Genomic DNA, 15650 nt, shown 5'->3' with positions numbered 1-15650 from the left:
AAGTAAAAGTTTGTTTTTTAGACATGTTGACACAGAGGAAATAATAAAACTGAACAGTAAACATTTCACTCAATGGAAATTAGGCCCCTCACCTTGGTTTAAAATAAAAGAAACATTTTTAAAAAAAATTAAATTTCTTGTTTGTAAGGCTTACTAATGAGATCCTGGAATGCTATCACTAAAACCAATCCTTGTTGTTCAATAAATCCTCAAAATGAGTTGTTATACCAATCAATCTTTATAAACATAATTGCTGTATCCAATAAAAAATGTATTGTAATGGAAGTTTAAAAGAAAGATTAAGTTTAAATATGAACTTGAAACTTGCTCGCCCTTTAAAGGAATCTATTAATAAAATATGGCAGGCAATGTGGGATGAAAGTCCACCCAGTAAGTTGAAACCTATAAAGAAAGATGTGAAGTCCTGGATTACATCAACCCAAAGTAGACGCCGTAGAAGAAGTAATCATCACCTGACTCAGAATAGGACATACCCGACTGACACACATCCATCTCATAACAGGAGAGGCTCCTCCAAAATGTTCAAAATGTAATAGCAATCTGACCGTCAAACACATTTTTGAAGAATGTCGTCACTACACATCAACTCTGAACCAGTTAGGGTTACCAAGAAATGTTCCAATGGTGTTGAGAAACGACGAATCTGTAATTGTAAAAGTCCTTAAATTCATCCATCAGACTAACTTAATAACCAGCCTTTAATTATTATAATTATCTATTTAGCTTGCCTTATTTTTAAAATTAGAACAGTCAGTTACCTGCTTTTCAATATCCTTTCCAATATCGTAATGATTATAAAACAAATTACAATTGCCACAAATTTAATTATAATTGGTGCGGATCAGTACACCATACCAAAGCTATGACTAAAACAACTAGGCCTTACCAAAGCCAACAACCAACGGGCGTTGATGACCAGGCTGTTAAACACCCTTTCAAAACTAACAAACAAACAAAAATTTATTGCTTATGCTTTGAGAATCACGGGTCTGGAAATATTTGATACTAAAACTGACACATCATAGTATCTGAGGAACTTATTAACAAAATCCAGTGTAATTTTATAAAAATAATTCTATTAATTTTCATAATAATTTGACTCCAATAAATAACAAAACTTGAAGGATTGTTTCAAAAGTTAATATCCAGTTTCATAGGATTTAAGAAGATTCAGATCATAGGTAAAGTAGAAAAATGTCAGAATAATGCTCTAGGAGTTGAATTGGCCAGTAATTTTAATCAAAAAGGTTTAAATCAAATCCCAGATAAGGGATAATCTACTATACTCTTTATGATATTGGAGATAGGAGTAGTTTGTTAATTACAAGACCATCAAAACTTAGGAATGGAATAAATTATTATTTTTAGATTATAAATAAAATAAAAAAGTAAGAGATGGAACTGCTAAGTATGATAATCCAAATTATTTATATGATCACAATTACCTGTAGTGACCTCCCAGCATAGTGCCTCGAAGAACAAGAAAGGCCGAGCTGCAGAGCTATCTGTCCCCACCTTTCTGAGATATGAGCATGTGGTAGCGACTCTCGAAATATCCTCAGCACATGCTGTAGGAATATATCCATCTGTTCAACACTCCGCACGGACCAAACTTTTGCTGTAATATCTTCGTAATTCCATACTACTTGGTTTTGTCTAGGAAATGGAAGAAAATGATTTGGCATATGTATAAATTTCTGAAAGTCAAGAAAATAACTAGTTAAACTGGTTTAGTTTTTTCAACTATCTTCAATTCACAGCAACCCAAAGAATATTGTACATGCATATTTTATTATTAAAAAATAACAAGTATTAAAAGATCAACTTGAACTGTTAGTAAACTTGACTGTTTTTAAAATTGTCAACTTCATCAACAAACAGAATATCTTTGAATTGAAAATGTTATAAACTTATAACTTATGGCCTAATTTCTGTATAAGGCTCGTTATGTACTGATATTCCTAATGGTATAACAATTAGGCATTTTATTTATAATAAATGGCTCAATTAATATTCACATGACCAATGCACTTTCGATATATTAATTATAAAAGAAAATAATAATATAAGGTTACCTAGATGCAATGAAGTCTATTAGGGATTTCACAACATCAGCCAATGGCATGTTTGGACCAGGCTGGCTCCAGTTTGTTGGCTCCTCCGCAACCACTATCACTGGAGCTGGCGATGGTGGGCCAGTTTCGCCTCCTATAATTGAAATTGTAAGAACTAACAGTGATTATATACAAAGGAAGTTTAAAATAGTAGTTGTAACTCAACCAACTAAATTATTCTACTTGTACATAGTCAATATCCAATCTATGAAAAGTAATTTATTTAGAAAATAAAACAGTTAATTATCAAATATTAGAAAAACAAAACTTGATTTATCAAACAACCATTTAACAACACATTTGGAAAACATCATTTAAACTTTATGTTAATATATTTGTTTAATAATCTATAAGAACAATTAATAAATATACTTATTGGAAAGAAAACTAAGAAAGAAATCTTTGACTGGGTACTTTCTTATTCTTCCGAACCTTAATAACCGATTTTCAATGCCCATGTATTTAAGGTGTTTAATATGTTCTCTCAGAAGGTTTTAATAATGCTAGGTGTTCATTAATATTCTCAGTGTTACCAATAATAGAAGGCTAGGATGGAGAAGTTAGGACAAGAGGTGAGTATCCGAAAGTATCCAGTCTCCAGATATAGTAATGAAGGACAAGTTTATGCTAGCGGTGGACAATCATTTCCTTATCTAGCTAGTAATAAGTATGAGAACCAGTTCTCAAAACTTGTGAATATTAGAAAAGTAAGTTGAAATATGGTAAAGTAACAATTACAAAAATACTTTCTAACCAAGTTGAGACGTACTGGTAGAGCCCCAAAGGACCTAATCAAAATTTGTGTCTCTGTCTGCTGCACTACTCTGACTGCATTCCTGTTTTTTCTCAGTACTTTCTACAATTGCACTGGAGGTAGCACTGGTGCCAGACTTTCTGACTAATCAGAAATTAGACATAATAAGAGAATTTTAAATGTCTCTGCCTGATGAACTCCAGGTCTATTGGGAAATCCAAGAGTGTGTGAAGATGTATTATATTTTAAAATATCAAATTCTGAAATCGAGGAAGAAGTCACTGTGTGCCATTGGAGAGGTATGTGAACATTGGTACACTGTTGAGTAGTGCCAGCCTCGGGATACTCCTATACACTTGGAATTTATGAAAAAGGGTATAGGTTGGTAGAGAGCTTCATACAATAATAAAGCTTCATGTCCAGGTGCACTGTGAAGTTTGACGGGGAGATGATAGCATTGGCTACTCAAAGAGTTCTCAAGAGTGTTGATCTTTATACTGTTGGTGTGCAAACACTACGCAGTCCATTTTTGTGGGTTCACCAATAAGTATAAGTCGACCTGCAGTTGAAAAATCTTATTACTGCAGGAAGACTGATACCCGCAGACAAAGAAGAGTGTATTGAAGATAACACTTGTGAGAGAACTGCTCTTTGTGGCACTCCACACATTAGTGAAATGGATTTGGAATGTTCATTGTGAACCCAAGCACTGATGGCCCTGTTATCGATAAACAAAGCAATGACATTGTAGAGGTGCTCTAGACATTCAAGGTCTGAGCTTATGGAATAGAATATCATGGGACACAGAAACAAATGCCTTGGTGCATCATAGTGCCATTGGTGGAGATCATAGTCATTGCCTTGGTGTGGTTGAAACGAGTAATCTACTCAAACTGGAACTTCGTAAGATGATGTTCTGAGTAGAGATAAGCTTGGAAATAGGAGAGCCAGGAAGGGATTACTGAATTTTTATCACAGATTTCTGTGAATTAATTCAAGAGGATCTCAAAAACCTTAACAAGGTGGGGCAACAGGATAACAGAAATGGTCTGCCTTGTTCCCGAACTTATTTAGCATGAGGAATGGAAACAAGATATTTCTATTCAGGATTTTTTTAATTAGTATCACAGCCTCAAGAGCAAAATTATACAGATTTGTCAAATGAACAATTTCTATTCTCGGGAACTGCTTCGGAAGGATGAGCTACAACCTCTCATGGCCAACAGCCTCATTACCATGTGGTCTTCTTAAGGTGGCTTTCAGTTTCTATGAGTAGAAAAACATGTAGTTGTTGTGTTGAACTGTAGCTGGTATGGAGAGCGAGTTCCCTGTTTGCTCTTTGGTATCACAATGGTAGTACACTCTAGTAGTTCAGCCGACTCAGCATGAGCTTGAAGGTGGTATCCATTGTATAAGCAAACATCTGATGTCGTCTTTGTTTGTGCTTTTGGTAAGCTTACAGAATTCTCATTAGTGGCCAGTAGACACTTATGTCAGGTCATTTCAAGCCTTGTCTCTATAGGATCATAAATATATCTTGTAGAAAATATTGCCGTCAAGAAGCATTTTAATTTATTTAGACTCGTCCAAGATGTCTGTTTTATCCATAACATAAATAATAATTTGTTATACAAGGTAATAATTAATTATCTGTCCCTTGATTAAAATGTTAAGACTTGACGACTGTCGTCCAGGTGGTGTTGGTATATTAAACAGGTTCCTATGACTGGTGCTAGATCAAGTGCAATTGTGTGCCGTTACAACCAAATAAATGCCTGTAATTTTTCCTTTCTCTACTTTAGCAACTTCGATTTCATTAAATTCTAAGCAAACCTAACAAAATGTAAATATATATATATATATATACATTTAGTCCTGTAGCTATATTATATTCTTGTTCTTAGCCAAGTTGATTCCATACTTTTTGTGTTTTTTTTTTTTATGAATTTATTAACTTGATTATTAGTAGTAGTTATAAAAATATATCCACATTGTCTCAACAATTTATTTTATTATTTTATCACCCCAACATTTTGGCCATTCCGCAATCAAAAATATTTTATTAATAGATCCTTGAAAATGGCCAAAATGGCTGAAATGTTGGAGTGTTAAATTAATAAAAAAATCTGTTGAAACAATATGGATATATTTTTGTAAAACTACTAAACAAATCTGTCTTAGATAAAAATTTGCATTGTATATTGATATTCTTCACAGAAATATAGCATCTCAAACACTTAATTTCAAACACAGCCAGGTCCAGTGGAGCAAAGTAGAGCAAATGATTCAGATTTTAATAAGAAAAATGTTTGTAACAAAACTACTTGTGTATACCAGTGGTGTTTTTCTTTTTTAACTATTGGAAACAATTGAACATTAGCATTTTGCAAGGTTCCGTATTAAAAATAGTAAAAAAAACAACTGACTGAACTGAATACGACAAAAGTTCCTCGAGTAATTAATTTTTTTGTTATATGTTAATAAAGATATAAAAACAAATTAAAAAAAAAAATATGAAAGAAATATTAAAATGATGAATTCACCATTATTATTAATTAAAATAGAATGGACCAAGGTATTATATATAATTATAAAATAAAAAATGAAAACAATAATTTAAGTACATAAATACACAATATGAACTTTTCATAATTTAAAAAAAAAAATTAAAATTTCGAAACACTCACTCAGTAATTAGGTTGAGGAGTACTGAATTGATGGTACAGAGAATGGTTTAATTGATTAAAAATAATGACCTATATAGAGAAGTAGACATAACAGCTGAGAAAACTATAATTTGTTTTAAACAAAAGTAAAAATTAGATGACAATAAGGTTCAGACTATAATCTCTAAGTTCTAAAACATGGCTTATTCATTCATTAATCAAATGGCAAAAAAGTAATTAGTAGAGTAGACTAGAAAATAAACTTTTTAGCGTTGTAATGAACGATTTAGAAAAGAACATTGACAATACATATAAAATTGTTTATTTTTTAGGCTTTGAATTGTTTTCAAAAAAGGATATACAGTCACTTTATGCTATATAAAATCCCCTCAAACCTATTTGTTAGATATAACAGACAGATACTACGTTGGAAACCAGTTGATGCAAACCACACCACCCCTAGTACAATCATAGGTTGAAAATCAGCACCATCTTACAGCAATCAAGACCCTTCATGAGATAGGTGATTGAAGTTTTATCTTTTATTACAATTTTGCTCCCCCTCAACAGAAAGCATGGAAGCTTTTTATTTTTACTATTATAGACATAAATATTAATTTAGAAAAAAAATAAGAAACAAACAGAATAGTATGCATCATATGATATGGCAGATGTGGTTGAAGGTTAACCTATTTTAAAAACATACAGACAGCTGTGCATTTTCACTCAGAGTGAAATGCATTAATGATAAACACTAAAAAGTAAGTAGCTTTTATTCTCAAACTCTATAATATAGTAAATAATGTCACTTAGTCTCCAAATACAATACAGTACAAATGGATATTGTGGTGGCTTAAGATTTGGATTGTGTAGAACGTTTGAGCAGTGATAAGTTTTAGGGAGGAAAAAAATTAGACATGATAGCATTTACATAGGATCACAAAAGACTATTTTGTTATTGTAGAAGACAACTACATGAAATGTTAGTTTATTGTTGTAGAGAATGAGGCATAATCACAAAATTAAATGTGTACTCAATTATCTAAACTAGTGAACAATATGAAATATTATGAATCAAGTTGAAATCTAGGGTATTTTGTTATCATTAAATTGCCAATATCTTAGTTTCAATAGTGATAAAAAAGTAAAATGGGGCAGGTTTGCTATTTAATAAACCTTCTTTAAGACAGCAACTATTTTTTATAAGAAAAAAATATATACCTTATGAAGTTCAACAAGAGGCACTCTTGACTACTAACTAAGACTCTGAGAGTCTGTTGTTAGTAATGCCAATGAAATTAACTACTAAAAAAATTTTGCTCATATATTATAAGATTTAAGTAGAAAATTATAATTAGTTTGTTAGAGTTCAATGAAGAAAATACACAGCAACTAACCCCATCTGTAATCAAAAGCTTTAATTTAATCTCATCACAAGCAAATTCATTAATTTTCATTTGATTAATTCAACTATTGTGGTTTCTCTTGCAATCCAACCATAGGATTATTGATTTGAGCTAATCAAATGATCAAAATTGAATCATGGAGTATGGTAATGCCAGATACAGTTGAATTGTGATTTGTTGAGATTGTATTTTATTTTTAATAAAAAAATATACGATTTCTTATCATTAACATACATATGTATATATGTAGCAAGCAAAAACCAGTACAGTTCAATTGAGGAATTTTTTTAAAGCTTAATAAAAAAAATTAAAACCTATAAATTTCAATGAGCAGTATTATTTTTATATATTGTCAACAATATCTTTCTAAGTGTATTGTTCCATTATATTCAAAGAGACTGTAAGAAGATAGTTCAGGCGGCAACCAATAAAGGAACAAAATATTAAGAAAAAATTTAATGTTAACCAATGTTTTATGCCACTTTGCAGGGCTTCATCAGTGCTAAATGAAAACAAGATACAAACAATGTAAGATGTGACAAGAAAATTAGAATAAATATACAAAGAGAGTATAAAATTATAGAAAAATATTTTGAAAAAAAAAAAGAGACAAAATAAGTTAAAGAAATATAAATATAAATGAATAGGGAACTAATTAATAATAGGTATAGTCGTGTGTGATAAAATTGTAAATATAGAACTAGAGTAATACATAGTAGAACAAAACTTCTATTGTTGTAACTAAAACGTCTAATATTGTAATAGGCAAATGCATAAGATAAATGTAAAAGTAAATAAATAAGATATTACATACAGATTATATACAGTATACAGAGAGGAACAAAAGGTAAATATAGACTAATAGACAAAATAAAATAATTAAATTCGAGTAAAATTATGATACATAGGAAAAGTAATAATATAATATGTTGAGAAAGAATAGAACTGTATAGATACAAATAGTAGGTAGTAAAGGTATGACATGTAGTAACAATAATGAGTGTCGACACAATTTAAGACAGAGTAAGAGTTTTGCAGGCATATAGCTAGTACAATGGAAATGTAGAGTGATAAAATTGACAAAATGTTATAAAATTTAGAAAATAATGTTTTAAGTGAAGTAAAATTTAAAAAAACAAAACAATAATGACAATAACAAACAAAAAAGGGTGTCGACAAAAGTATAAGGTATGGAGTAAAACTGAGAGGACAAATATTAGAGAAAAAACTGTATTAGTACATAACAATAGGTAGATAAAAGGAAAAGGTGAAAGGAATATGGTCCGGGTGCGGTCAAGAAAAACTCAAATAGTAGAAATATATTAATTTAATGAGCCAACGTTTCGCCCCACGTTGCAGGGCTTCTTCAGGGCTATTTTGACGGCAGTCAAAACTAAAAATGATTTTTAGTTTTGACATTTGTAGTTTTGACTGCCGTAAAAATAGCCCTGAAGAAGCCCTGCAACGTGGGGCGAAACGTTGGCTCATTAAATTAATATATTTCTACTTTTCTACTATTTGAGTTTTTCTTGACCGCACCCGGACAATATTCCTTTCATCTTCATACACGGTCAATCAATAATCTTCCAGTATAAAAGGAAAAGATTAAAAAGTAGAGGTGGTAGTAGGGCATAAATAATCATAATGTCTTAGTCAAGTGTGTATTATGAGGTTTAGAAAAAAAAAATCACTAATAGTCTAGGTTTCAGATAAACTGCATCGAGATAAACCAGGCTAAACTGTGTATTCATTCAGAGATTGCACCGAATTAAACTAGTATAATTAACTAGTAGTTACTAGAAGGGCATGCACTCCCAACTGTATGGAGCATTAACTCACGGGGTTTTGAGGGAAGATTCTCATGGAACCATGAGAAAACCTGCCTACAATATCAGCTGAATACAATCCTCTTGTCTATACATAGGTCTAATCCTAAGGAATTCAATAAAGAAATAAAAATATTTTTTATAAGTGGGTGGAAAACATATTTTGTGATTCTATTGAATGATTATATTTTATTTTTGATTACGGTGGTATAGATTACTTAATGTTATAATGTTAAGAACTACTGGCTTAAACTGTAGTTCGCCTACATTAGTTAATTACATTTAATTTTTACATGAAAACAGATAACTCACCAGAAGAGGGGATGGCCGGAACATTAGGAGGATTAGGTGCCATGGGGCCTTGCAGGTAGCTATCAAATTCTAAATCAATTTCTGTAAACAATTAATAGTAATATTTTATTAAGTATAAAATGTTCATAAAAAAACACTTTTTATTCAGAACAAAAGATTTTTTTGTCCCAAGAACTAAGTACTGACATATTTAATGATATTAAAAACATGAATGTCTTATACATAGTAATTTACATTGATAAATTATAAGCCCTAGAATTTATCTGTACAGGAATAATGTTATTGAAACAATTTTAGATCAAAAAGGATAAGGAAAGTAGCCTAGGCCAATAAATAAGAGTTCATCTTAAAGAATCTTCTGACAGATGAAAGGTAAATATCTCCAACCTCTTTCTTTCTTTTTGTTTACTATTATTATTATTTTTAATGATCAGTATTATTGACTAAAATTTATTCTGAGCTGATTATCAAATTTATTTTACAATAGATAAAAATAAATATGGCCACAGTATTTTCGACTTTCGAGTTAAATTGTAGCTCAAAAAGCTTAAAGGATAATTCGAGGACTGAGGATTTCGATGATTGGAAAGGTCATAATAAAATTTTATTGGTACTAAATAATGGACATAATGAATGAATGAAGATTATGAGGTAGGTTGTTGGTGACATAATATAAAATAATAAGTAAAGAATTTTGGATTGAAAGAATTGGATTTGCTTGATGTTCAAATGATATGTCATTCCCACAGTTGAAGTTCATAGGTCCATATAGATTTATGAATAGTATCATAAATATATTTGCTGAAAGAAAACAAGTTTGTTATCAACTGAGTGATGAAAGGTTGCACTGAGTAATGGGTTTAGTTGACTAAAATTTTGTTAAGTTTTCATCTTTTGAATTTAGAATGTAAGTTCCAAGTGGGTCTCTTGTCTAAAATGAAGCATCACCGTGTCAGTATCTGGGTACTGTAAAATTATTAAAGGGTGGGCAGAAGCAGCCGATGAGAATAAAGTCGCACATGTACATTTCATTTTGATTTATTGACTTTTATCCGCCAATCAATGCATCATTACTCAATCTGAAGGCTGTTGTAGGATCAGTATGGGTGGTAATATTATTGCATCATCTGCAAAGTAGTCCAAAATGTGTCAGGAAATATTTATGTTAATAGAAGGATGGATGTGAGGACAGGATTACAGATGTTGACCTATAGCATCAACAGGATAACACTTGGAGATCTCACAGTTAGGGATAGGTTGATTCTTGTGGAACTGGTCTAAAACTGTTTCACTAAGACCAGCTTGCCAGTATATGTCCAACCAATGCAGCTACATATGAGCGAACTTTTAAAATATTTGAGCTGAGATGTACATTTCATTAATCGGAAATAAAGTTTTAAATAAATTAATTATATTAAAATTAAGAATATATTTTAACATTATTTATAAATATGACAAAATAGTTAAGTTATAAGTGTAAAGACATTTTAAAAGGCAAGTATTAGTCCAGTTAAATTAGTTTTTTGATTGGTAAAAATCAAGGAAAAGCTGGAAATAGTTTGAATCGGTGTATTCTGTCTCTAATAAGAAAGAACTAAGTTTGCTCAGGATTCTGTGGTTAGTTTTTTTTTTTTTTTAAGTGGTACTCTAAAAATACATCAAAATTTTCTGCATTTTTTAACTATATTAAAAATAACACAAAAAATAGACACTTTATTGAAGAAAGTATTATTTTATAAAATTTGAAACATGAAATTCTGTGTTGAATGAGAACTATAACATTAGAATTTGATGCCGGGTGTTTTCAAAACCATGGTTAGGTAAGTGCCAAATTTTTTAATGTTTTGAATATTTTCATTACTTAAACATTGCTCCTTAATTGCAGTCTTATGATCAATCGTATAACAGAAATCCATAGAATAACAGTTGTCTAAACTTTGGACAGGTCATAGCTGTGTCTCAAGTTCTATGAATAAAAGAGGTGAGTATACATGCCTTTTCCACTGCTGATCCATTCAATTCACATTCCTCTAATATCCTGTGTGTGTGTTTTTTTTTTTTACGAGGATCGGAGGAAATCTTCAAAAGACACGGATAGGCCCGTACCTATCCGTGTGTGGGATTTTTACCCACTAAAACCACCGTCCTACACCAGTTTATCCCTCTCCACGGGGCCGTTGCTAAGCATTACTTCATGGAGGGAAATGGCTGAGTGCCGTCTCTTTCATCGCATGGTTTTCACATTTCCATGCTAGTCATGCCTTCTAGCCCTCTCTTCCTCTCTCAACCTCTTAAGGACGACTGTGGTGAATCTCTTCACTGCGTTCCAGAGCTGGACTGAGGGTAGCATATAGCTCACCACGTTCTCTGGTGTGATGCGTCCTCCACACACTCTCCAATTTGTGGAATATGCGCAAGTGCAAGAGAAGAGGAGTCAGTTATGGAGGTGGAGGAATCAGAATGGCCAAGAGTGCAGTATAATTGCTCCAGGAATCCTCAAAATGCATGGAGCAGGAGGGATGGAGAACATATGAAGGAGTGAACGGCACAGATTTGTGAAAAGAGTTCAAACCAGGCTAAACCTAGAGAAAAAGGAGGATTGCAGGAGGAATTGCAGAAGGAACCAGTCCTCGCATTTGTGGACTTCCAAAAACCCTTAACGATTACGACAAATGCGAGCGAATATGCCTTGGGAGCCCTGTTGTCTCAGGACAGTGGAGAAGGGGAACGCCCGGTTGTGTATGGTATTAGATGGCTGATGGCGCCAGAGATGCGATATAGTGCTCTTGAGAGGGCACTATTGGGGATCGTGTGGGCCGTTGACCATTTTCAATCCTACGTGTTCGATAGGAGGTTCCGTGTTCACATTGACCACTGTCCTCTTCAGTGGGTAGGTAAGTTGAAGGAGTCGTCGGTGAGGCTTATCCGGTGGAAGGAGCTCCTGAGCCAATATAACATGGAAATAATCTATAAGCTAGGCAAGGAGAATGTGGATTGGCTTTAGCGGACTATAAAGTAGTATAGACTGAGACTTAGTGTGCATCATCTCTCTCCCAGTTTTTCTTTTTTTTTTACTATTTTTACTAGACCTATCATAAATCATATCTTCTGTAGCACAATGAGAGAAAGTTGATTCAAAGAAAAAATAAAAATTTTAAAAATTCCAATAGCCTTTACAGAAACAAAATACTATAGGCTGTATGTATGTATAGCTTGACAGCAACAGATTAATTGCCAACAAATTAAAAAAATAATAGATATAAGGCCAATCTAATGGCTATATATATTGTAATATGCTCTTTTTGAGTAAATAGTATATTTTGATGTATAAAGGGTTTTTAATATGTTTCATTTTATGTATCATTTTAATATTGTTCATTTGTTTTGTTATCCAAAAAGCAAGCTAACCAATTTTCATTGTCCATAATAAATTCGTGATTCAAAGCAAAACCAAGATGGCAGTACGTATTCTTCAGTCAACAAGTCCGTTAGATCAAGGCCATGTTGAGCAAATTCAAATATCATAAAAACTATTTTAACTCTTCCCATTATAATTGAAAAAATATAAGTCAAGAAATAGTGCTAAAGAATAATATTCAGAAAGTAAATCATTTGCAAAAATCCCTAACTGTTGTGCGACAATCGATGTTTACATGGAAGATCGAGGCAGGTTTTGGTTTTGAGTGGCATTCGTTGTTTGGGCGCGCATGTGAAAGGATGTTTCCAAGATGAGGAGGTCCTCATCAATTTCTGGCCAGCAAGGGTGAACATCTTGAAGACAACTAAGAAGAAAGGCACTCTGAGTTTTGATTGCCTGGTGAGAGGACGTACTTCGGCTGGAAGTGGGAAAGCTTGGAAGCCATTGTTGTGAGAAGCTTTTTGGAAGAAGCTGGAAGCCATTTTTGATGATAGGACATAACATTAGAAAAAAAGAAGATACCAAGAATCATCAAAAGAAGATTGTGAACTTGGTTAGTTTTGTTATACCTAAAAATATATACATTTGCAAAAGAGATATTAATTTAATTAAGTGTAATTATGGTAAGTGTCAGTTTTCTGATTGCCTAGCAACTCGCCCTGAGATTAAGAGTTTTTTATATTATAAAATTATATTATCTATTTGATATTAAAGATTTTAAATTTCAACCCAAGCTATCTTTTAGATATCAGAATTTAAGTTAAAAAATATAAAATTTCGTTTTATTTTATTTTTAATAATTTTAAATTATTACAATATATATTATATTATAATATATGGCGAATAGGACAAAAATATTGCTAATATGTCAAGCAATGAAATCTGTAAAATGGGGGTAGTTTGTAGAGTGTCCCACAGATGGCAGTTGATGTGAGTATGGTGAATAAAAAGAAACTGGATCACTGCAGCATGAAATAGGATCAAATGTGGGGAAATACTTTGTCAAGGCAAGAGCCTCTTGGCAGGCCACTACAGGTAGTGTTGTATAATAGGAAAGTAAGTATCATATAGATAAAATGGTAACATTATTGAGAAATGTCAATGGCAAAAATTCAATGTTCCAGTTGGTTTCCAAAATATTAATTGATGTGCCATTACAGGTCAATATCTTTTACCAGAATTAATTATCAGATTTACTGTATATTTTGTAAAGCTGTTACGACACACCCATCAATAATTTGAAAAATCGGTAAGATGGGAGACTTGACAGCCTACTTTCAAATGGAAAAATTGAAGGAAAACATTTCACTCAAAGAGTTATTAAAATTTAAAACCAATAAAATATCTTTTAAGTTAAGACATTAGGATTTTTTGGGCACCATACTGTTTTTGTATCGAAAATAAAATTATTTTTGTTGAGGGGTAACATTCCACAGCAGGTAAGTGATAAGTTCAAATCCAAAAGAGTTGGGAAAATTAAAATATTTCATAATATAGCAGAGAAATAATCACAAAATTATTGAAAAATTTTTGCCCTCCTCTCTGTAGTGCTGTAGGAACATCCCACATCAGGCATTCATAATGTTAATAATGATGTACATTGAAAAATGTAAGAAAAGAAAATAATTGTTAATTACCTGTAAAATTATGTTCAACAACAGGAATGGATGGTGTTGTTATGCCAAGCCCCAGCTGGATAGTTTTCCTGTTGAGCAATATTTGAGCGATGGCAAGGTGATCTGAATGACCAGCCAGGACTACAAGCAGATTAAGTAGCAACTGTTTGCAGTGGGAAGTGACAAGAGGACGGGAGTGGTCCAGACCAAGGAAGCATCCTTGGAGCATTAGTGGTAAGTGAATGGACCAGTCGATCTGAGGGGCATCTAATACCACATCACTGAGTAGCATCACAGCAACATTGCACCTGTGAAACAATCATGGCAGGCCATACAGCAGAGAAAAAGGTAAATCAAACAAAACTTACAAGTAACAGAAATAATGATATCATATAATTAAAATGCACAAAATTTTTAAACAGTTTTTGGTTGAAGGTCAAAGAGATAAACTACAAAATCTGGTATCTATATCACAGATGCAATAACATAAATCCCGGTAATAATTGTAAACTAAAACTTTAACAACTTATTTTTTTCCCAACATAGAAATCCATAAAATCTGTTTTACATATATGGTAAAAGCCCTTAACAAGCTCTTAGTCTTAACAATCCATATGAAATTCATTACTCTTTTCACCTCCATGAGCAATTATTAGCCTTCAACATTCCAGACCACTTCATCCTCATTTCCTTTGATGTTGAAAGTTTATTTACCAATATCCGAATAGATAAAGTCCTATTTTTAGTAGAAACTAGCTGGTATACTTCCCTTTACCACTCTTCTTACCTCAAATTCCCCCAACTTTATTGTGAATCTACCTAACCTTCCATGGTCAATTTTTTAAACAAATTTCAGGTCTGGCCATCCTCTAACCCCCGACCTATCTAATATTTTCTTAATGATCTCAACTCTGTTATTTCCCATTTTCCAAATGACATAATTTTTATCAAACAATATGTTGACGACTTCCTCTTAATCCTGAATACAATACACAAATACAAATACAGTTAATCACAAAACTAACAAACAAAACCTATCCCTAGCCTATTCCCAAAGAGTCAATTTATTAAAACACCCATAATTTTTTTTAATATAACTCCTTACTGAACATCCACCTTTTTCTATGTTCATTTCACTTTTTTCGACAGTCACCTTTTATATACAAGTCTTTTTCATTTTCAGGTCTCGGTCAACAATTATTTAACCCACTGTATTTTTCTACAATTTTCTTACCTTTTGGTTCTCATAGTTTTTACATTTCACACTTTTTATGTAATTTTACTCCATGACCTTATTTTATTTCATTTCTTATTTGCTATTTTATCTTAATGATCTTTCTTGATGGTTACAACTTCCGGTCTATCTAACGTACTTTTTTTGATATATTGTTTTTCCATATGCTCTATTCTTAATTTAACTAATTTTTTTTTTACTCATTATATAACATTTTTACCCATTGTATCATCTCTCTCTCTCTCTCTCTCTCTCTCTCTCTCTCTCTCTCTCTCTCTCTCTC

The 15650-nt window shown here is 32.2% G+C and overlaps 2 protein-coding genes across 6 annotated transcripts in view; one reads left to right on the top strand and one right to left on the bottom strand.

Moving 5' to 3' along the window:
* LOC106686753 (protein furry) overlaps positions 1-15650 on the bottom strand; it is a gene marked incomplete at its 5' end in the record, with an annotated part of 69895 nt that overhangs the window by 27079 nt on the left and 27166 nt on the right. For all 4 annotated transcript variants that reach the window (XM_067047207.1, XM_067047208.1, XM_014430240.3 and 1 more), the window contains 4 exon segments: positions 1467-1677; positions 2097-2229; positions 9100-9180; positions 14155-14441. In XM_067047207.1, coding sequence (XP_066903308.1) covers positions 1467-1677; positions 2097-2229; positions 9100-9180; positions 14155-14441 — 712 coding nt within the window.
* Positions 14340-15650, top strand: part of LOC106686754 (uncharacterized transmembrane protein DDB_G0289901) — a 12125-nt gene continuing 10814 nt past the window's right edge. For both annotated transcript variants that reach the window (XM_067047210.1, XM_067047209.1), the window contains exon 1: positions 14340-14481. In XM_067047210.1, the coding sequence (XP_066903311.1) occupies positions 14455-14481 (27 nt within the window). In that variant the 5' untranslated portion in view covers positions 14340-14454. The remainder of the gene's footprint in view (positions 14482-15650) is intronic.

The sequence above is a fragment of the Halyomorpha halys genome, unplaced genomic scaffold (genome assembly GCF_000696795.3).
Source record: "Halyomorpha halys isolate HHAL.00 unplaced genomic scaffold, Hhal_1.1 Scaffold868.1, whole genome shotgun sequence".
NCBI classification, from domain to species: Eukaryota; Metazoa; Arthropoda; class Insecta; order Hemiptera; family Pentatomidae; genus Halyomorpha; species Halyomorpha halys.
This window is presented reverse-complemented; position numbering and strand designations above follow the sequence as displayed.